This window comes from Molossus molossus, unplaced genomic scaffold, assembly GCF_014108415.1.
Source record: "Molossus molossus isolate mMolMol1 unplaced genomic scaffold, mMolMol1.p scaffold_m16_p_4, whole genome shotgun sequence".
Classification (NCBI taxonomy): Eukaryota; Metazoa; Chordata; class Mammalia; order Chiroptera; family Molossidae; genus Molossus; species Molossus molossus.
In genome coordinates, this window is record NW_023425377.1 from 22423878 (window position 1) to 22445947 (window position 22070).

The window sequence follows — 22070 nt, forward strand, 5'->3', positions numbered from 1 at the left end:
AGGTGGCATCTTTCTTATAAAGGTACTCTTTTTACTAGGCTGTTTGGAAGCCAGCAAGCCCAGTCTATAATCAGTGGGAGAGAAATTACACTCCACCTTCTGAAGGGGGAGTATGTACATATATTATTTGGAAATCTATAAAGAAGGAAGATGTGTCCCTTTTTCACCTTTATTGAGTCATTTATATCACTATAACTCATGGCTATTGACTTGATTCTTTGAGTTATAAGCTATTCTGTGAGTTGCCTTTTCACTCTCTTGCCAGTGTCCTTTGATACATAAACGTTTCTAATTTTGTGTGTTCATTTTTTACAAGTGTTTCTTAGGGAGTTGAGTATACTCTAATTTGGTGGTGCAGGATTCTACATTTTTATTTTATTGTTCAAATTTTCTAAATCCTTACCCATTTGATAACTGATCAGTAATTGAAAAAACTTTGTTAAATCTTCCACTATGATTATGGGTTTATCATTATTTAATCATCAATCACAGTAATGCTTTTTGTCGGAAAGTCTTTGCTAGTAATATAGGAAGAACACAATTCTTTTTTAAAAATCTGTTTTTCAATTATAGTTGACAGTTTCATGTGTACAACATAGTGACTAGACATTGATATACCTTATAAAGTGATCACCTCAGTAAGTCTAGTACCCATCTGGCACCATACATAGTTATTACAATATTATTGACTATATTCCCTATATGTCCCCATGACTATTTTCATAACTGGCAATTTGTACTTCTTAATCCCTTTCATCTATTTTTGCCCATCTTCCCAACCCCCTTCCTAGCCAGTGATCATAAATTTTTTCTCTGTATCTATGAGTTTATTTCTGTTTTCTTTGTCGACTTATATTTTTATTTTTTTTAATTTTAAATCTTTATTGTTGAATGTATTACAGATGTTCCTCATTTTCCCCCCATTGACCCCCTCTTCCCCACTCCCGCCCCCCTCCCACCTTTTTCCACACTATTGTCTGTGTCCACTGGTTATGCATATAAGTTCTTTGGTTTATTTCTTCCCACCCCTCAACCCCTTTCCCTTTGAGATTTGTCAGTCTAGCAATGAATTTGTACTTCTTAATGCCTTCACCGTTTTCACCCATTCCCTCAACCCCTATCCCATCTGGCAACCAACAAAATGTTCTCTGTATCTATGAGAATGTTTCTGTTCTGCCTGTTCATTTTGTTTGTAGATTCCATTGTCGATAGATATGCATTCATTGCCATTTTGTTTGTTCATATATTTTATCTTTTTCTTCAAAAAGACCCTTCATCGTTTCATATAATAACGGTTTGGTGGTAATGAACTCCTTTAACTTTTTCTTGTCTGGGAAACTCTTTATATGGCCATCGATTCTAAATGACAGCTTTGCAGGGTAGAGTAATCTTGGTTGTAGGTTCTTGCTTTTCATCACTCTGAATATTTCTTGCCACTCCCTTCTGGCCTGCAAAGTTTCTTTTAAGAAATCAGCTGACAGCCTAATGGGAACTCCCTTGTAGGTAACTAACTGCTTTTCTCTTGCTGCTTTTAAGATTCTCTCTTTGTCTTGAACCTTTTGCATTTTGATGATGATGTGTCTTGGTATGGGTCTCTTGGGGTTCATTTTGTTTGAGACTCTCTGTGCTTCCTGGATTTGTATGTCTGTTTCCTTCACCAAGTTAGGAAAGTTTTCTGCCATTATTATTTCAAACAGGTTTTCTATTTCTTGTTCTCGCTCTTCTCCTTCTGGCACCCCCAAGATGCGAATGTTGGCACGCTTGAAGTTGTCCCAGAGGCTCCTTACACTATCTTCATTTTTTTTAATTCTTTTTTCTTTTTGCTGTTCTGATTGGGCATTTTTTGCTTCCTTATATTCCAAATCGATGGTTTGCTTCTTGAATTTACATACTCTACTATTGAATCTGTGTAAATTATTCTTTATTTCAGTTAATGCCTCCTTCATTTCTGACTGGTCCTTTTTATTGCCCTTGAGGCCCTCACTAAGTTCGCTGAGGTTCTAAGTTCATTGGGCATCCTTATAAGCAGTATTTTGAACTCAGCATCTGTTAGGTTGCTTATCTCCATTTTGCTTAGTTCTTTTCTTGGGGTTTTGTTCTGTTCTTTCATTTGGGATCTGTTTCTTTGCCTCCTCATTTTGGCTGCCTCCCTGTGTTTGTTTCTGTGTATTACTTAACAAGAGGTATGGGGCTAGCTGAGACCAGATGCTGCTTGTTTGAATGAATTTAGGAAAACCTGAAGCAGGATCCAAGACAGGCCAATCCTATGGTTAAGCAAGTGCCAACAGCTTGGGTGGGCCTGAAAGTTGGGTGGGGCGGGGCCTCAGGGAATCACCAGGGTGGGGCTACCAGTGTGAGCCAGGTTGCTGGAGTCCCAGATATGGCAGCTGTCTGCCAGCCCAGGGAAGGGCTCACCAAAGGAACAAAGGCCTCTGACAACACGTCTGTCCTGGAGAAAGCCCCCTCCACAGCCCTCGCTCCAATGCCAAACAGCTCAGTTCTTCCCTGTATGTCTCTGGCGCCCGTGGAGCTGCCTCCCCTCCAAGCTTAGAGGGAGAGAGTGCGATAAGTCCGTGCGCGAGCCCTTTAAGGAGTTGCCTGGGGTTCCAGCTGCCTCAGCTTCCCTGAGCCTCAGTTCCTGCTGTTTTTTCCAGCCAGAAGTTATGGGGATTCTCTTCCTGGCACTGGAACCCTGAGCGGGGCACCTGGTGTGGGATGGGGACCCCTCAGTCCTCACGGAGGACCTTCCCAGCTGAGGTGTCCTCCTGATTTTTATCCGCCACACGTTTGTGTGGGACCAGCCTGTCACCTCCGCCCCTCCTACTGCTCTCGATGTGGCTGCTGCTTTAATTCCGTAGTTGTAGGACTTCCATTCAGCTGGATTTCAGGTGGTTTTGAATGATGGTTGTTCTGTAGTTTAGTTGTAACTTTTATGTGGTTGTGGGAGGACGCGATACCGCGTTTACGTACCCGCCATCTTGACCGGAAGTCCTCCACTTATTTTTTTTAGATTCCACACATAAGTTAAATCATATGGTATTTGTCTTTCTCTGACTTATTTCACTTAGCCTAATACCTTTTGGGTTGGTCCACCCATATTGTTGCAAATGGCAAGATTTCAATCCTTTTTTTTTTTTTTTTTGGCTAAATAATATTGTATTGTATATATGCACCACCTCGTCTCTATTCGTCTGTTGATGGACACTTAGGTTGCTTCCATATCTTGGCTATTGTAAATAATGCTGTAAGGAACATAAGGGTGCGTATATCTTTTTGCATTAGCATTTTGTATTTCTTTGAATCTATACCCAGAAGTGGAATTGCTGGGTCATATGGTAGTTCTAGTTTTAATTTTTTGAGGAACCTCCATATTGTTTTTCATTGTGTCTGTACCAATTTATAATCCCACCAACAGTGCATGAGAGTGGAACACATTTCTTTGGGATGGTATTTGACAGGTTTATCCTTTTCTACTTCTTTATTTTATTTCTGTGTTATATTTTTAGGAGTGCTGCTTGTGAACAGCATGGAGTTGGAATCACTTTTTATCCTATCTGTGAATCTGGCTTTACACCGGTGAGTCCTACCTGTGTATCTTTATTGTGATAACCAATATAGTAGAATGTATTTATACCACTTCATTTTATGTGCCTGCCTTGCTTCTTTTTCATCCCTTCTGCTGTCTGTGGAATTGATTTCTCTGCTCACCATTGCTTCTTAGATTCTATACTTTCTTTCTGCATCCTTCCCAAAACATGTTCTTTTGTAATTCTTGCAGGGGTGAGTGCAAAACTCTTAATATTTGTCCGAAAATTTATTTATTTGACTCTCATTTCTTGAATGTGTGTGTGTGTATGTATGTGTGTAATTTTCTTATTGTTGTTATTCTAAGTGTTGTTCTTTTATAGGCAATCTAACTTTTTTGTCTGGGTTCCTTTGACATTTCGTTGTGACTTTGGAGTTCTGTAATTTCAGTAGTGTTTCTGAAGTATGGATTTAATTTATCCTTCTCACGGCACGGTGAGGATTATGTGAGTTTATGTCTTTTATCAAGTCTGGAAAACCACTAGTTATTATTATTATTTTTAATCTTCACCCAAGGAAATTTTCATTGATTTTTAGAGAGAGGGGAATGGAGAGAGAGAGGGGAGGGGAGAAGCATTGATGTAAGAGAGAAACATCGATTGGCTGCCTCCCATACATGCCCCACCTGGGATCAAACAAGCAACCTAGTATGTGTCCTGACTGGTAACCAAACCATGACATTTCTGTATATTGGACAACGCTCCAACCAACTGAGCCACACTGGCCAGGGCTCCCCCACTCATTTAAAAAAACAATTTTTTTTTTGCTCTGGCTGGTTTGGCTCAGCGGTTGGAGCGTTGGCCTGCGGTCCAGAGAGACCCAGGTTCGGTTCCAGCTGGGGGCGCATACCTCGGTTGCAGTTTGTCCCCAGCCTTGGTTGGGTTATGCGGGAGTCGGCCACTCAGTGTGTCCCTTTCTCATCGATGTTTCTCTCTCTCTCTCTCCCTCCCACTCTATCTGAACAAAAATGAAAGGATGTCCTTAGGTGAGGATAAAAAAAGAAAAGCTCTTGCCTATTCTAAGGCTATAAAAAAGGTTTTTACTTTATTGATTTTGGAGAGAAGGGAGAGGGGGACAAATAGAAACATCGATGAGAGAGAACATCAATTGGTTGCCTCCTGCATGCCCCCCACCAAGAATTCGGTCCACAACCTGGGCATGTGCCCTGACCCAGAATCGAACCGGTGATCTCTTGGTACATGGGTTGATGCTCAACCACTGAGCCACACCAGCCCCCCATTTTTTAACTCCTTCTGGAACTCCTATTAGTAGTGTTGGGCATTTTATATTGTTTTCCATGTCTTTTAACTCCTCTCATGTTTTTCATTTCTTTACTTCTCTGTGATGTATTATGGGCACTTTTAGTTCACAAATTCTTCAGATATATCTAATGCCATTTTTAGTTCACTAATTCTCTCTTCATGTACGTCTAGTCTGCTATTAATCTATTAACTTTTTTAAAAGGAGGGATTATTTTGGTGAAATATAACATATGTACAGAAAAAGTGCATAAAACACAAATTTACAACTAAATTAAATATTTTATTTATTTATTTATTTATTTTAATTTCAAAGATTGTAGTTTTTTTGTTTTTATCCTCACCTGAGGACATTTTTCAATGTTTTGTTCAGATAGATTGGGAGGGAGAGAGAGAGAGAAACATTGATGTAAAAAGGACACATCGAGTGGCTGCCACCCACACAACCCAACCAGGGCCGGGGACAAATTGCAACTGAGGTACGTGCCCTCTGTGGGAACCGAACCCGGGTCTCTCCAGACCGCAGGCTGACGCTCTAACCACTGAGCCAAACTGGCCAGGGCTGAATTAAGTATTTTAAAGTGAATGTCTATGCATCAATCACCCAGATCTAAAAGCAGAAAACGTCCAGCTTTCGCGGAAGCATTTTGTGTCCCTCACAATCACAAACCTTTTCTTCCTCCCAAAGTTACCACTATCCTGACTCAGGAAACACTTCCTTGCAGCAGTAAACACACACAGGTCTGTCTTCCTTTGCCACCACTTTGTTTCTGAGACGCCTCCGCATGGCTGCATGAGCTGTGGTCCATTCGTGTCCACTGCTGCTATGTCTATGTCAGGTTCCCAATGTTTTGGCTGTTCTCGGTCCTATTTTCTTTATTCCTCACCTGAGGATACTTTTCTACTTATTATCAGATAGAGTGGGAGGGAGGGAGAGAAAGGGAGAGAGAGGGACATCGATGTGACAGAGCCATAGAGACTGGTTGCCTCCCGCACGACCCCAACCAGGGGTGGGGACGAACTGCAACTGAGGTACGTGCCCTTGACTGGAATCGAACCCGTGACTCATTGGCCCGCAGGCTGACAATCTAAACGCTGCGCCAAACCGGCCAGGGCTGTTCTCAGTTCCTTTTATTCCCATATCACTATATGATTTTATTTACATACTGAACAAAACAGGCAAAAGTATAGAGTTTTATATGAAGGGTTTGTTGGGCCCCTAAATGACATGAAAGGTTAATGACCTACTTTTTCAGGATCCACATTTTACTTACTGTTGAATAAAGAAGCAAAATACAGAATACATATATTATGATCCCATGAAAACAAAGACATATCTTTGCATTTATGCAACTATACACATGTACTTATCTCTTCAAACAACCCTGGAGCTAGAAGGACCAGTGTTACCTCTGGTGGGCGGTGGGGCCGAGGGCAGGAGGGAGGAGGCCTGTTGCATGGGAGGAGCTATGTGGGCAGATACCTTCACATTGTACTTCACCCTTTGTTTGTTTATATATTTTTACAATAAGAATTATTATTATTATTATTTTTAAAACAATATAAAGTCATGTTATCAGAAGAAAAAAGGAATAAGGATTTGCTCTGGGCTGCAGCAGGCTCCCCACCAGGCTCTCGTCGGCTGCGCCCTGGCGGCTGCCATGACCCTCCGGAGCGCAGCAGCGCCAGCCCAAGGCAGTGCTAAGCCTCTTCTGTGTTTCCGACACTCAGTGGTTGGGTTTCAGCTCATGGAAACATGGCTCTCAGCGGCAGTGCCCAAATTCAAGACAACACGTCGAATGCAAGCAATTCTAAGAGTCGGGCTCCTGGCCCCATGAGACGGTGTGGGGCACAGGGAAGTCCAGAGCAAAAGGAAAAGGTAACCACTATCCCACATGCCCTGGGAACCAGATGGGTTCCTGACCTCATCTCCCCAAGAGACGGGGTCAGGGAAGAGGCAGGGGGGCAAGGGGCAGAGGTGATTCCTGTGCAAGGGGAGTCCCGCAGTGACCAGAGGCCTCCTTCCCTCCAGCCACATCCTAGCATCCTGCTTCTCAAGCTGCGTCCATTACAAGGACCGCCCTTCCAGTTAAGAGCAGTAGTTGCGTGAAGTCGGAAATGATCTAGCACTCGTTATGTACGTGTCCATCGCTGTGCTCACAACAACCCCTTACAGGGGCTTCTGTTTTTGTCCTCATCTTACCAGTGAGAAACAGGCCCCCAGCTGAGGAATTTGAACCGTCCCGTGCAGTCGGACTGCCCCAGCCTGCACTCTCAGCCTCTAAGCTCCAAGGCAGGGCGCTATTTTGAGGTGATTGCAGAGTGAGTGGGCACTGGCTTGGCCACCAGTGCAGTGAAGAGAGACAGTCACTGGAATAGGACAGTTCCCATTTTGGCTCTGTCCCTGGACAAGCCCCTTCCCCTTTTGAGCCTGGATATCCACATCTGTAAAATGGGACAATATTTTTCTTAGGGCTCCACTGAAAATTAGAAATTTGATATGCAGAGAACCGACTACCAGCCGAAGCACGGAGGCACCCAGTAAAGCAGCCATCCTCATCCTCATCCTCATCCTCATCCTCATCATCCTCTTCACTTGCACTGAGGCATTCCTTTCTCTCCTCTTCCTACTGAGCCAGGTAGAGCCCGGACTGCTCTCGCGGACACTAGGACAAGATCTACCCAGGGCCTGCTCAGAGTGGTGAGCAGGAGTTGGGAAGGGGGAGTCTATAAGGGTCCCACTTGGCACCTGTCCTGCAAGGTGCCCAGAGAGGTGCCCCTTCTTTCCAGCCCCATGTCCACCTCCCTAGTCCAGGCCTTGTTCCTTGAAAGCTTCCTGGCTTCCTTCTTTACTCCACTCTGTGCCCACATAGCAACACTGAGACCCCTCACTCCCCAGCCTAAGCACCTCCCTGTTTTCTTGGTGCAGCCCACCCAGCCTGGCCAAAGGAGCCCGGCGGCTCTAACAGCTGTCTCCTGCCCCCAGCGCACCCCACCCTGTGGATTCTGCACCTTCCCAGCACATGCTGGGCCGCTGGCCAGGAATGCCCCCTCACACCCTCTTCCCCGTGGACCCTTACTCCTCCTCAGGCCCTGCTCAAATCCTCTGGGAAGGTTCCTGGAATCCCACCCCACAGCCAGGGTTCGAGACCTCCCTCTGCCTCACTACATTGTGTTCCTCAGATGCTTTAGGCAAAATAAAGGTAATTGACTGCTTTATAAATCTATCTTCCCTACTGTCTTTTCCTACGCTAGGTCAGGGCCTGGGCCCCTCTGCGTGGGGCTATCACAGTGTCTAGCACACAGTAGGTGCTCAGTAAATGTTAGAGCATGAACAGATAAAGACCAGCTGCATCTCAGTAAAGAGAAACACTTTCTAAACCCCACATCTGGGGACTACTGAGCTTTGTGACCTGTGAGGCCAATTGCAAAAGGTTTTGTGTGTGAAGGCCCTTCGTAAAATGTGAAGTGCGGTCCACAAATCTTGGCTCCTGGTGTCCCCCAAACTCTGAGACCAGGGCATTGAAGATTCAGGCGGGGGCTACAGCTCCTCAGACTCCGGGAGGTTGCGGACCCAGCCCTGGGCCACTCTGTTGAAGCTGGGTCTGAGGCGGAGGAGTTCCAAGCCACTGATGAGCTCCGGGACGAAGGGGGTGCCTGCCCTGGACATGGTCTCCCCCACCAGGGGTCCTCCAAAGGGCACGGGGGTCCTGGGGGAAGAAGAGCAGGAGAGAGGTGGGCTGGGGCAGGGAAGGGATGGCAGCACACTCACATGCGGGTCACTGCGAGGGCTCCTCCCTGCCTCTCCAGGCCTCAGTTTCCCCTTCTGTACAGCGAGGTTGTGCATGATCTTTAACAGGTTCCTCCAGCTCTGGCCCTGGCGGGGTGGCTTGTGTCTTAGAAGCAGGAGCCACTTTCAGAGTTAGAATTGGCTTGTCCTACGCGAAACTCTAGGTTCCCCAGTCAGCTGCAGAAAGCAGTGGAGTTGGCACAGGGCTTCCTGCGTCTCGTCACCTCCCCTCAGAGCACTGTGCCACCAACGGGAGTGCAAAGGGAGGACGAGCAAGAGCACTGAGGACCGGGGAGTGCAGATTACCACAGACCTGCTCTCCGAACCCGTAAAACTCTCGATACGGGGGCAGGTTCACTCCTAGACTGCTGCTTGGAGGGCACACTGGTGCTGCGCCCTTGGAGGACAAGTTAGCAGGATCTCTTCACCTGGAAATGTGCAAATTTGTCAACCAGCAACTTCGCCTGTGAGCATACGGCTCCGGGAAGCCCATGCACATGCGCACAAGGAAGCAGCTCTGAGCAGGGATTAGCGACAAGCCAGAAACACCCCCCTGTCTATCGCCAGAGGAACGGACACGACAAGCATAGTCTAGTCACATGATGGAATACTATACAGCAGCTCAAAAGGAATGAAAAGATCTGTACGTATTAAGTAGGGTAGATTTGAAAAGCATAGTGTTGAGAGAAAAAAGCAAGCAAGTTCCAAAAAGAAATGCACAAGTATTAACACACACACATATTCACACAAAACAATGCTATGCCCTCTATGCTATAGGCATGGAGCTGTCCTTAGAAAAAGTTCTGGAAAGCTACACGCCAACCCGACAATGGTGTTCCCTTCGGGAAGGAAACTGGGGTCGAGGACAGTGAACACAGGAACCCTACTTTTATCTGCACTTGCACAGTTTGTTTGCTTTTAAGAGAATTTAAGGATGTGATTTTAAAACTATTTTTTAATTTTAAGAAAAATAACAAGCATTGCTCATGGGGTGTTTTTCCCACAGCCCGGGACCAATGGGAAGGGGAGCGTGCTTGCCCCTGGGCGAGAAGGGCAAGGGCCTGGGTTCCAGCCACGGCCGGGTTCTGCCTGGACCACCCCAGCTGTGGCAGCAGCAGCAGGCCCCGTGGGGACAGGCCGACGCAAGCCTCGCGGCGGGCCCTTGACCCGGAGCCAGACGTCTGGCTCCTGAGCACGCTTGGCCACCAACACTGCTGTTCCTCCTCAGTCTGCCTCAGTTGGCCCTTCTGCCCCAGAAGGATCTGGGTTCAGGGCTCCCTAAGACCCTCCTTCTGCTGGTGAGAAGGTGCCTCAGTCTGTCGTATCTGAGGTGTCAGATGGATGGGGCTGTGACCTGGGCTGGCCCGCCTGGAAGCTGGCTGTCAGGACTGGATGTCTGCTGAGGGTTTTAAATAGCTGGGCAGGCAGGGTGGCAGGGCCCAGGAGGTGAGAGCGCAGCCCTGGCTGTGGACAAGCCCCGGAGCACCTGCCAGAGGCCCGTGGCTCGCACGGCGCCCGTCGGGCACAACTCTCTCCGCCAGGGCCCTCCCTGCCTGCGGGCCGCCACATGCTGCCTGGCAGGCTCCTCAAGGCCCCTCGCCCCAGTTCCTTCGGCCTTTCCTCAGAGGGCCTGGGCTCAGGGCCAGCCAGTGCCTGGCACCACCCAGCAGTCTGTCAGACAGACACGGCCTCCACGTGTGCTCTGAGCAGTGCCAGAGGAGCTGGACGGTGGCCTCCTCCCCACAGACCCTCCACGTTCACGCTCACTGCGGTCCAGGCCAGAGGAGCGTTTTTCAGGAATAGTGTCAGACGGAAGTGCCAGTTGCGATCTAAATCCACCCCCAGCCCAAGGCCTTCCTCCAGTGCTAAGCTCCTGTCTTGACTCCTATGATTTGTTTCTGGGCCGTCAGGGAAGAATGTTAAATACATCCCTCTATTCCCCATTAGCTTTTCCAACTATCATTTCAACCTTCAAATAACAAGAATAGTAATAATAGCAGCTATTGCTTATTGACAGCTTATCACTTGCCAGAAACTTTGCCTATGGCTTCCCATGCCATCCTCATGACAATCTGATGAAGTAGGTACTGTAATAGTCTCGTTTTACAGATGGGGAAATGGAGGCTCAGAGAAGTCAAGTCACTTTCCCAAGGTCACACAGCCAGGCAAGGAGTCTGCATGTAAGCCCACGTTGAGGCCCCCACGCTTTAAACAGCGCAAACCGCTCTGTGGCCCTCACCTCTAGTATCCAGCATTTCGCTGGCACTGCCCGCTTGGCACAGCCTCACAGCACTTTCTAGGCATCTTCCAGATCATCGAGGAAAATGAGGAAAAGGCTGAGCTCTCTAGGCCTGGTGAGACCTGGGGCCCCCACCCGGGGAGGGAAGTGTACCGCCACGAGCACCAAAGAGGCGGGGCACAGCCGTGATGCAGAACAAGAAACCGGGCTCTGCAGTCCGTCCGGACTGGGACCCCAGCCCTGCCCTGCTTCGGCTTTGGGACTGTGGGCAGGTTGCTGATATTCCTGAGCAGGGCTCTTCACAGGCAGAATAGGAAAAACTAGCACCTGTTGTGGGGAGGCTCCAAGGAGATGTGTGCAGGTTCCCCATACATTTATTGAGCACCTACTATGTGCTGAAGCAAGAGCTCTAAGTTCTAGTCGGTGCTGACGAGAGTTCAGATACAGCCTGGCATGCCGAGAAATTCAGCTACTGCTGCCCTGTGACTGGCACCTGTGCACCCTCCTGCTCTCTCCCCAAGCTGCCCGCCTGCCTTACTTGTTGAAATTTCGATACTGGGCAGGGCTCGGGGTAGGACTTCGGCCTTGGCTCTGGTAGTCCCGGTAGCTGACGAACTCCTGCCACGGGCAGCGGTAGCCCTTGGGGATGACCGTGTGGTTGAACTTCTCTGGCGGGACGCTCTTGAGTGGCTCGGCATAGCCTGCAGGTGGAGCAGGGCGCGTGGGTTCCTCTCCCGGGGCCCTACTCCCAGGCCCACCCCGCCCAGTGGTTGGAGGAGGAAAGACCGAAGCTGGGAAAGGGGAGTGTGTGTGTGTGTGTGTGTGTGTGGAAGGGGTGACGTCAGAAGTTGCTCCAGCAAAGGGTATCCTTCCCCATCACCTGGAAGAATGACTGGAACAGGGGGATCTCGAGTTGGGGTGTGGATTCTAGTCTTGACTCGGACAGGAGCTCACTGCGTGACCTGGGGCATGTTGCTGCTTGTGTTAGGCCCACGGAGGGGTGTGTGTTTGGATGGGGAAGGGGGTGGACTAGACACTCTCTGGGCATCCTCCCTGCCCCGCCCTGGGAGCACGCTGCTCGGGTCCCCCTGACACTCCACCTTCAACTTTGGTCTGGATCTCGGAGGCCACTCACCTGGTGCCAGGGCACTGGGGCTGGGGGCGCGCTCCGTCCTGGAAGCCGGGGGCTGGGTGTCCTCGGGGTCCCCAGGGGACGCCCCAAAGATGTGGAGCTGGGAGCCGCAGTTCTGCAACTCCAGGCTGTCGGCAACCTGGGCACAGGGGTGCGCACAGAGGTGAAGGACAGCCTTGATGTCGCCACATCCCATCCCCCAGCTTCCCTTTCTGTGGGGTCTCCCTCCACACTCACTGTCCCCAGTGCCTGGCACTGGGGATGGGGTGGGGATGGAGGTGGGTGGGGGGGCCTGTAGGCAAGTAAACTGCAGGGAGGCTCAGCTCCGCAAGGGACCAGGGATCACTCTCCACCAAAGGAGGGGTGCATAATCCTAGCACCCACCTCCCGGGATGTTGGGGGGTATGAGTGAATAGTGCAGGGTCCTAAACCCAGTGCCAGGGTCAGAGAGATGTTCTCTATATGTTAGTTGCTATTATAATATTAACCCTGGGCAGATGACCTCCCTGCACGTCAGTTTCCTTCTCTGTAAAATGGAGATGATGAAGATGACACCACATTTTGAGGGTAAATAAGCTGATAACATGTAAAGTGCTTAGCTAGCAGGGTCTTGGACGCATAGCAAGGGTAGGCGTCTTGTCATCTTTATCGTTCTGTTGTATAACTCCTTCTCAGTCGCCTCCTGTCTCATCCCGAAACTGGGCGGCGCATGGATGAAACGCCCCGGCGCTCCTTCGAGTTCCTGAGACTGCCGGCTGCCTTCGGAAGGCTGAGGGTAAACTGTCATTGCCTCCTTTGTCTCCCAGCTCACTGTTCCACAGCCTCGTCCTTCTTCCAGTGGGAAGACGAGAAAGGCGTTCTGTGTTTTCCACCTTAGATCAAGTCTAATCTAAATCTCTCCCGCTGCAGATTCCGCCCAGCGCACTGACTGTTCTTCAGCACTGTGTGTGGGAGCTCGAGGTCCTGTGCTCTGCACCCGGCCCACTCCCCGTTATGTTCCGGATCCGGAGCGGTGCCTACAGGGGTAACACTGTTCTGGGCTCACACAGCAAGGCAGGGGCTCAGTCTGATGGGACCGTCACAGCCTTCCCTAGCTGGAGCGGGAGGGTCTGCCCAGGGGCCAGAGGTCCTCACCTGGCTCACTGTTTGGCTTTGGGCAAACCCCTGGCCTCTCTGGGCCTCAGTTTCCCTGTGAGCACAATGGGGTCTTACCGGCCGCTGGCTGGCTGCCAACTCAAAGGTGAATTTCTGCACACGGCGCTGCCTCTTCTGGAAGAGGAGGGATCCTCGGTTGTTGCGCAGAGATAGCTCCTCCATCATTAGGTCCTGGGGCACGCTCAGCTTCTTGCCCAGGTCCAGCAAAGGGGCTGTGGGGAGAGGCCAGAGTGAGCTCTTACTGCCTAAGACTCAGGTCCCTCGGAGCCACCTCCAAGGGGACGTCCTCACAGCACTGTCCGTGTGTGAGAGAATGCCAGCCCCTCCCCGCACTTGCCATCACTGAGCGCCGTCGTTCAGCGGACTCCTTGCCCACCTGGCGGGCAGAGATGACACCTCAGAGTTTCACTTGCATGTGTTTGGCACGCAGTGAACTTGGGCATCGTTTCAGATGTTCTTTGTCCATTTGTGTTTATTTATTCCACGGCTCCCCTGGGCAGCTCATTGCCCACAGTGGTGGAGGTGGTGAGAAATGGTCAGGTTCTAGACAGATATCTATAAAGGCAAGCCATGCATAAGGGATGGGGGAGGGGAGAGGGGCGGGCCACGGCAGGCTCTCTGGCCTCAGCCACTGGAAGGATGGAGAGGTCACTCCTTGAGATGGGGACGGTCTGGAGGAGACGTGGGGAGAGTCAGGAGTTCAGTGTTACATGTGTTCTTGTAATTTTAAGCGAGCCTGTTATGATGATAAACCACTATGTGTGCGTTGAAGAAAGTTAGAAAAGACAGAAATGAGAGAGAATGAACAATACCATTTTCTACCATTCAGAGATTGCCACTATTAACATCTTAGTATATATATCCTTTGATATATTTTTCAATGACTATATATTCATATAATAGCTTTTAACCAAAATGGAATCATAGCCTAGGTGCTTTGTAACTTCTTTAATCAATTAAAGATCTCCACCTTTCCAAGTGAACAAACGTGTCTTATATAATGCTTACTCCATATTTAAAGTCCCCTAATTTCCTTCAAAATTGGACATATAAGATTTGAAGACCCTTGTATACATCCGCATGGAGGGTCCCTTGATGGGGGGGTGGTGGTAACTGACCTGAGATAAAGATTCGGGCATCATGAGCTTATCAAAGGTATTCATTGTGTTTATTTCTTTTCTTATAGTTAGGACTATGGCTGGTTTATAGCCTGGGGCCTCCAACATTTAGATGGAGGCAATGAGGACCCAGCCCTAGAGCCCGGAAGGAGCGTCGCGAGGCAGGAGGAAGTCTAGAGCGTGGTGCCCTGGAAACGAAATGATGAAAGCATTTCAGGGAAGATGGGTTAATCCCCGGAGCAAATGCTGCTGGCGTGTCAAGATGAAGGCTAAGTTGACCGTGACATTTAGTAACACGCGGTTACTGCTGGTGATCTTCATTCACAGAAGCAGTTGCTGGGGAATATTTGGGTGTAGAAAGCCTTACTGGAGAGGGTTCAAGAGAAAATGGACAGGGGAGCAGTTTGAGCACACCACAAGGAAGCAGTGAGCCAAATGAAACATTCTGCAGGGCAACGGGCCTGGTTTCTTCAAAGGAGTGAATGACATGGGAAAAATAAGTGGGGGTTGTTCTAGATTAAAGGAGACTTAAGAGACATAGCAACCAAATAAAAACAATGGCGCTAATTTGGGTCCTCATTATAACAAAGTGGACGATCAGAGAACGTAAACGGTGGGACTGCTGATTACATAGTATTCTATCAATATTGCTCATTTTGTTCCGTGTGCTCGTGTCTTTGTGATGAGTGAGGAAATGTCCTTTTTATGATTTTTGATGCACTCGGAAGTATTTGGAGCATGAAACGAGATGTTCTTTGGGATTTGCTCTGGATTCCAGGAACGAGAGGAGGGCCATGGGGATTTGCACTCTCTGCTTTTATGTGTGTTTGGAAATTGGCTTGATAACATGTTCAAGAGAGAAAGAGAGGAGGGGAAGACTAGAGACAACATGCTCTACAGGACCATGGCTGACGGCAGCTGCGGAATCAAGAGGGGTTGTTTGTTTGTTTGTTTGTTTTTAAAGAGGGAGAAATAACAGAATGTTTGTTAGCTGATGGGAAAGTTTGACAGTGCAATAGAGAGAGAGGAGAAATACTGAAGGGGTGTCCTTGAGCGGAGAAGAGGGAAGGGAGGGCATCCGGGGCCCAGCTAGAAGGGTTGGCTTCAGACCAGCAAGGAGAGTTCATCTACCACATCAGGAAGAAGACAGAGCGTGGACACAGGTGTGGAGAAGCAGCTTGCAGACATTCTCTTTTGGTGACTTCACTTTCTCAGGGAAACAAGAAGCAAGGTCATTAGCTGAGAATGAGGATGGGGAAGGAGGTGTTGGAGGTTTGAGGAGAGAGGTGGCCAAAGTTGTCTGGGAGTTTTGTGGGTCACGGAGCTGGACGTGGTCACCAGGCAGCACTGAGGCCGTTCAGGGTCTGTGACTCATTCCAGTCAGTGGACTCCTACACAGCCTTTTAAAAAGGAGGTTGATTTTTTTTTCTTTTCATTCTTTCAGCAGATATAGAGAGAGCACCTTCTACATGTTAGGGGCAGAAATAAATTCACTGTAGGTTAAAAAAGTGGGGGAGTAAGTTTTAGAAGAATCTGTATTCTGAGGTCCCACTGATATATATATCCCACTGAGATATATATATATATATATATATATATATATATATATATCATCACCTGAGGATATTTTTCTATTTTTTTGTTCAGATAGAGTTTAAGGGAGAGAGAGGAAGAGAGAGCGAGAGAGAGAGAAAAACATCGATGTGAAAGGAACACATCAAGTAGATGCCACCTGCACAACCCAACCAGGGCCAGGGACAAACTACAACCGAGGTACATTCCCTTAGCAGAACCGAACCCGTGTCTCTTGGGACTGCAGGCCGACGCTCTAACTGCTGAGCCAAACTGGCCAGGGCCCACTGATATATATATATATTTTTTTTTTCTTTTTTTTTTTTTTAATCCTCATCCGAGGACATTTTTCCATTTTTTATTCAGATAGAGTGGGAGGGAGAGAGAGAGAGAGAGGAGAGAGAGGAGAGAGAGAGAGAGAGAAACATCGATATGAAAGGGACACATCGAGTGGCTGCCACCCGCACGACCCAAGCAGAGCCGGGGACAAACTGCAACCCAAGTACATGCCCTTAGCGGGAACCGAACCCGGGTCTCTTGGGACCGCAGACCGATGCTCTAACCGCTGAGCCAAACCGGCCAGGGCCCACTGATATATTTTTAAAACAAATATATGTTCAAGCATGCATTGAAAAATCTGCAAGGAGCATGCCTAATATTAACAGTGATAAGTTAAGGGATATAGAGAGGAGGAGGGCTGGAAATTATTTGCACTGTTTTTGTTTTTTTTAACAAGAAAATGTACTGCACACTTAAAAGCATAGACTATTTATACATAAATACATAACAAAAAGTCTCTTGGCATCATATTCTCAAATACTATCCAGATGAACTGAGCTTAATATATTTTTTAAAAAAGAAAAAACCGCTGTACACAAAACCTGTTTGATTAAGCAATTCTGGCATTCGTTCTTAGGGGGAGAAGTTGAATCAACATGCCCCAGGATATGTGTACAAGGATGTTTATTACAGTGAGGTTTCACATCGTGAAAACTGAGCTCAGTCTTGTGGTGGATGCCGTCCAGATGCCCGTACAGTGGCTAACAGTCCACAACTGCACCCTCTGCAGAGACCTGCCAGGTGAACAGAAGGGTCACAGTCCCCTTGCTGAAGGTGGGATGAATGCCCTTCCCCCCAACCCCGGGGTCAGACTGATCTGGGGTACGCTGAGCCCACCTCCTTGGTCAGCAATTTCCCTGCCCTATCCTGCTTCACTTCCCTTCTGAGAGTGTGACCTTAAAGGTCACTTGCTCGGGAATCCTCAGGCTCTGCTCCTAAGGGTCCCAACCTAAGATGAGCCGTCATGCCCACCATCAGGTGCGTGTGTGAATCTAAATATGTGTAACATAAGACATTGCAAGGGGGGAGGAGGTGGTGAGCTAAATCATACGAGGATGGGAAGAATTCTGTGGTTTGCTGCTAAGTGAAAATAAATTTAAGCTGAAGAACACAGTGTAGAGTCTTCAGCCCTCATGTGTGTATTTGCATTTATGAAAATACCTTTATACACGAACAGAAGAAGGACTGACACAGATACCTTAACGGCGGTTATCTCCAGATGTTTGTGTCAGGAGGAACTTTCACTTTCAAAGTCCTTCACGATGTATGATTTGTATAACTGTATAGTAAAGAAGCAGATCTGGAGACAAAGATCTGGAGTGAGAGCTCAGCCCTGCCACCTACAGGATGAGTGACCACCTCGCTCTTCTGAGCCTCAGTTTTCTCATCTGCAAAATGGTGATGATAATGTGTAATTGACAGAGTTGTTGTGAAGGTTATATAAAGCATCAAAGCTCTTAGTACAGTGACGTACGGTCAGCACACAATCATGGCTTTTTATTATTCTTACTCTAGAGTGGATGTCTTGGTAGTGAAACTATGAGGTGTTCTTTTTTCTTTCTTTCTACTTTTCTTTGGTTTCGAAATTGTCTTTAATTAATATCCTGGCAATAGTCAATAATTTACGTATTTCCAGTCTGGCATAAACGACGTGTGTCCATATTTGGGGGTCTAATTCATTACTGAGATGCGAGAAGAGAGGGTGTGTGGCCCGTGGGTCCTGGTTAGAGCATCCGCACAGAGTGGGTGTGTTTCAGCACACGAGATGGTGGAACAGAAAGAAGAAACGTGCCTCTGACCGAAGGAGGCGAGAACGCACAGAGGAGGTTAAAAGGATGACGCACGTAGGAAGCACACGACATGATTAGGTGCTTCCCAGGAGGCAAAACCTCGCAGTGCCCTTGGCGAGGGTTCACCAGCGCTCTGTGCGCTGTGCCCGGGAAGCAGGCTGGCGGGAGCACGGACGGCCCCTCCCAGCTCCTGGGAGTCGGAGTCCCTGGGGGCACACTGGCCGTCTGCATTTCAACCAAAGCCCCGTCACCGATTCACGTGAACGTCTGAGAGGCCGGGCTGAGTCGAGTTTGTTTTTAAAATACTTGAAATGCTCTAATGGAGGCCAAATCAACGGACTCCAAAAGGATGCCAAGAGTTCTGGGAGAGGCTTATAACGTTGATAAACATCCATCTTCGACGATGGATTCATTGGATGAGTTGGTTTTTAAGGGAAATGGTTTGAGTCCAGCTGGGTGGCCTGCCCTTGCCGCCAGCCCACCGTCTCCCCGCCCTGTGTCTTGCCGTGGGGGCTCGGTGAGACACGGGGTCCAGAAGCAAGGACAAGTGTGCGGGGAGCTTGGGGCTACAGTTAAGGCTGGATCTGGGGTCAGAGCCTGCAGAGCTCAGTTGCGGGCTGGGGAGGACTTAGCTGAGGCAGGCCTGGTCGAAGGCACTCAGGCTCAGCTCCTGGGTGTGGGGACAGCAGGACAAGGCCCTTCCCAATGCTTCGGGAAGCTTCCCAGCCCAGGTGGCAGATCCCACAGGCACTCCCTTGGGGCTGGCCTGGAACTCGCAGCTGGTTTTGTAGGCCTGGGGCCAGCAGGCCTAAGTGGCTGCAATCTGGGACCCAGAAGGATGGGGTCTGAGGAATGCCCGAGGGCTGGGTCCACCTTACCTGGTTCCGCTTGGTCCCCCATGGCCGCCATCGTGGGCTCCTTCTGCTCCTTGGGGATCATCCTGTAGATGAGATGATCCACAAATGGACCAGGCCGTCTCCACTGCCCTCCAGACCTCCTCCAATTCCCTGGCCCACCCAGTTCTAGTCCACCTTGGTCTCAGGCAAGGGCCGTGTGAACTGGGCCTCTGGGGCCTCTCTGTACAGAGGAGGAGGCTGCAGTCCAGGGAGGGTGAGGGAGACGCTCAGTGCTTCCGTGTAGCTAGAGATGCGCTCTCTCCAGGGGTAAACTCTGGGACATTAGGGCGGGGAAGGTGGGGGCCTCAGACTATTTTCATCTGCTGACGCAGGTGGGCTCTGGTCAGCGGCCGGGAGAAGGTACAGGGGAATAGCTGGGGTGACACTGGGGTCTGCTGGCTGTCCCAGTACTTGGCCCTAAGACTTGAGGCCACAGGCTGGTCCAAGGAGCTGAGAAAATCATCACAGTCTTCTTCTACCCCCACTCCGGAGCTGACCTTCACGAGGTTCTCTTTTATTTTAATATTTTTAATTTTTAAATAGCAGTTGACATGCAGTATTATATTAGTTTCAGGGGCATAACATAGTGATTACACATTTATGTAATTTACGAAGTGGTGCCCGCTTCTTTCTCACCCCCCTCTTTCTCCTCCTCCATCCCCCCATTTGCATCTCATGGCACTTTCCAGGAAATTTACAAATAAAATGAGGTCCAAGCCCCCAAACCCCTCTAGGCCCCAAATCCAGATCCCCTAACTTGCTCCCAAAAGAGAAGGTAGAGCCCGTGAACCCCCTTACAGACCACACACCCCTGTGCCCTTCTTCGCCTCCAGGTTTTCCGTATCCCTCCCTTAGAATCACCGCCTGCTCCGTCTGCACCGCACACGCCGTCCCATCCCAGGTCAGTGGGCACTGAGCGGGTGACCTGGCGTCTGATGGGTGTCCCTGACTCCCTCCGTAACTGAGCAAGATACTCTCCAGCTCTGTGACTCGGTTCCCCCTCTGTAACACAGGGAGGTTGGACCAGATCACGGGGATCCTGGATGGGCTTCGAGAGCACCCAGGAGCCCCTACAACGACGCACACACGCACAAGCCTGCGTGCACTGGAGTGAGGGCAGTGGGATGATTGACGGCGCTCCCGCCTGTTCTTGATAAACACTCTACAGAAATTCACAGATGTTGAAAAGGGCCCTTCACTTTCCAGATAAGGTCCCTGCTTCCCTCTACTACCTAAGGACCTTGATGATCTGACCTAGAGCCATTATTTATCCCCCACCACGAATCCTAGCCACCCCCTTCCCATTCCACCTAGAGAAACCCAGGGCTTAGAATCCCTCCATCCCCAACGCAGGACTCAGACTCCCATGAGGCCTCACACTCCCCAGACTCTGCAAGGCCTTCCCTCTGCTCGGACAGGAAGGGGCTCTGGGAATGGGCTCACGACCTCCACCCCCTCCCCACAGCTCCTCAAGTTCCCCAAGAATCCTGGTACCTGAGAGCAGGGACCACAGTGGGCAGAGAGAACGTCAGACCCTCAAGACTAACACCTCTGTCAGGAAGCTGAAAGTTGGGTGGTCGTTGTCCGTGCAGCGGCCGGGCGGTCAGCGAGCTGAGAGCGCCCGGCGGCCAGCTCTGGCCTCAGCTGACGAGAATTGTCCCTGCCTTGTCGTGGCGCGCAGCCTTATTTCAGGCTGCAACAGGATCCAGGGACAGATGCTAAAGCACCAGGCCCCAGGGAAGACAGGTGCCCCAGCAGCAGGCCTTGCCGACAGAAGGGTTTGCACACACATGTACGCACACACGTTCATCTGACACACCAAAGTCACCTGGAAATGCTGAGAGTCAGTCTCCAGTCACTTGAGCTGGCTAATTGTGTCCTCAGTGCCTAGAACGAGGCCTGATAGGCTTGCCATAGGTATTTGTTGGATGGATGGATGGATGAATGGATGGATGGATGGATAAATGAATTGTCCTTCAATATCTTTGTTTGACTTATTCTTTCTTTCCTGCCTTCACTTCTTCCTTCTTCTCTCCCTCGCTCCACCTTCTCACATTCTCTCAGCCTCTCTCTATGGACTGAAAATAAATAAGGCAGGACTTCGTGCTCAAGGAGCCCAGCCAGCCCCAGCCAGACCTGTAAATAAGCCTTTGAGACGCATCATGGGAAATGCGCTGGGTGAGCCCAGGGGAGGGTGCCGCCAGCTCCGCCTGGGGGTGGGGGAGGCTTCCCAGAGGAAGAGACATTTGAGCTGGGCCTTGAAGGCTGAGTGGGAGTTCACCGGGTGGAGGGGGGCACAGGACTTGCCGGCAGAGGCTGCCTGTGCATAAGGATGGTAGGGGTCGGCAAGTAGGGCCAGCACTGGGGGTGGGGCGGTGCTGAGAGATGAGGCTGGACAGGTGGGCAGGGGCCAGATCACAGCAAGCTGTTCAAAAGGCAAGTGTGCTTTATAAAGAGCCGTTGAAGAGTTTAAAGTGGTGGAACGGAGTGGTCAGATTGGCATTTTTCCAAAGATATCTCTGCCTGCGTGTGGAAAATGGGGGGAGGGAGGCAGACCGGAGGCAGGCCTTCACTGTGGTCAGGGGAGGGGTGGGGTGGCGGATGGGGCAGTGACAGAGGCATCCAGAGGAGAGGGACTTGAGGGGTGTTTGGGGAACACCAGGCGCTGGTGAGAGACTGAATGTGGGAGGTGAGGAGAGGGCCACTCTCGTGTGTGGCTGAGGTGACTAAGGAAGGTAACAAGAGGGGCAGATGGGGGTGGGGGTCAGAAACTGAATCCAGTTTGGGATGAACTTGGTCTGAGTTGTCTGGGGACTGAGAGCACCAGGAGGCAGTGGGACACGGCATTCAGGGGAGGCTCCAGTTAAAGATAGAGATTGAATGAGGGGGCCAACCACTCCCATGGAAGGGTGGGGCCAGCAGGGATGCGCTAGGACACGGGCATGGAGCATCTGTACCTGTGCGATGGGACACAGTCTAAGGACATATTTCTGACACCTTCTCAGGGAGAAGCCTGGACTTAGCTGTGGACTGCCTGAGCTCGGCTTCTTCCGCTCGGGCTCCTCTGCCCAGCCTCCGCAAGGCCTGAGCTTCTAGAGCGGAAGGTGAGGAATGTTCCCAGGGCAGGCTTGGCCTCACCTGGGAGTGGGGCCACAATCCCCTCTCTGGGCAGAGGACACCGCCATCAGGAGAGGA

The 22070-nt window shown here is 49.7% G+C and overlaps 1 protein-coding gene across 2 annotated transcripts; it reads right to left on the reverse strand.

The window, feature by feature from the left end:
- Positions 1-6704: 6704 nt before the first annotated feature.
- MYOZ3 (myozenin 3) lies at positions 6705-20840 on the reverse strand. Of its 2 annotated transcripts, none has more exons than XM_036240669.1 (6): positions 20704-20840; positions 18858-18919; positions 13218-13372; positions 12009-12144; positions 11412-11574; positions 6705-8554 (listed from the first exon to the last, which is right to left on the reverse strand). In XM_036240669.1, the coding sequence occupies exons 2-6, from the start codon at positions 18916-18918 to the stop codon at positions 8386-8388; spliced, it is 684 nt and encodes a 227-aa protein (XP_036096562.1). In that variant the 5' UTR covers position 18919; positions 20704-20840; the 3' UTR covers positions 6705-8385. The 2 variants fall into 2 exon arrangements, with proteins under 2 accessions (XP_036096562.1, XP_036096563.1); XM_036240670.1 differs by lacking the exon at positions 20704-20840 and adding an exon at positions 20370-20507.
- Between the last annotated feature and the right edge of the window lie 1230 nt (positions 20841-22070).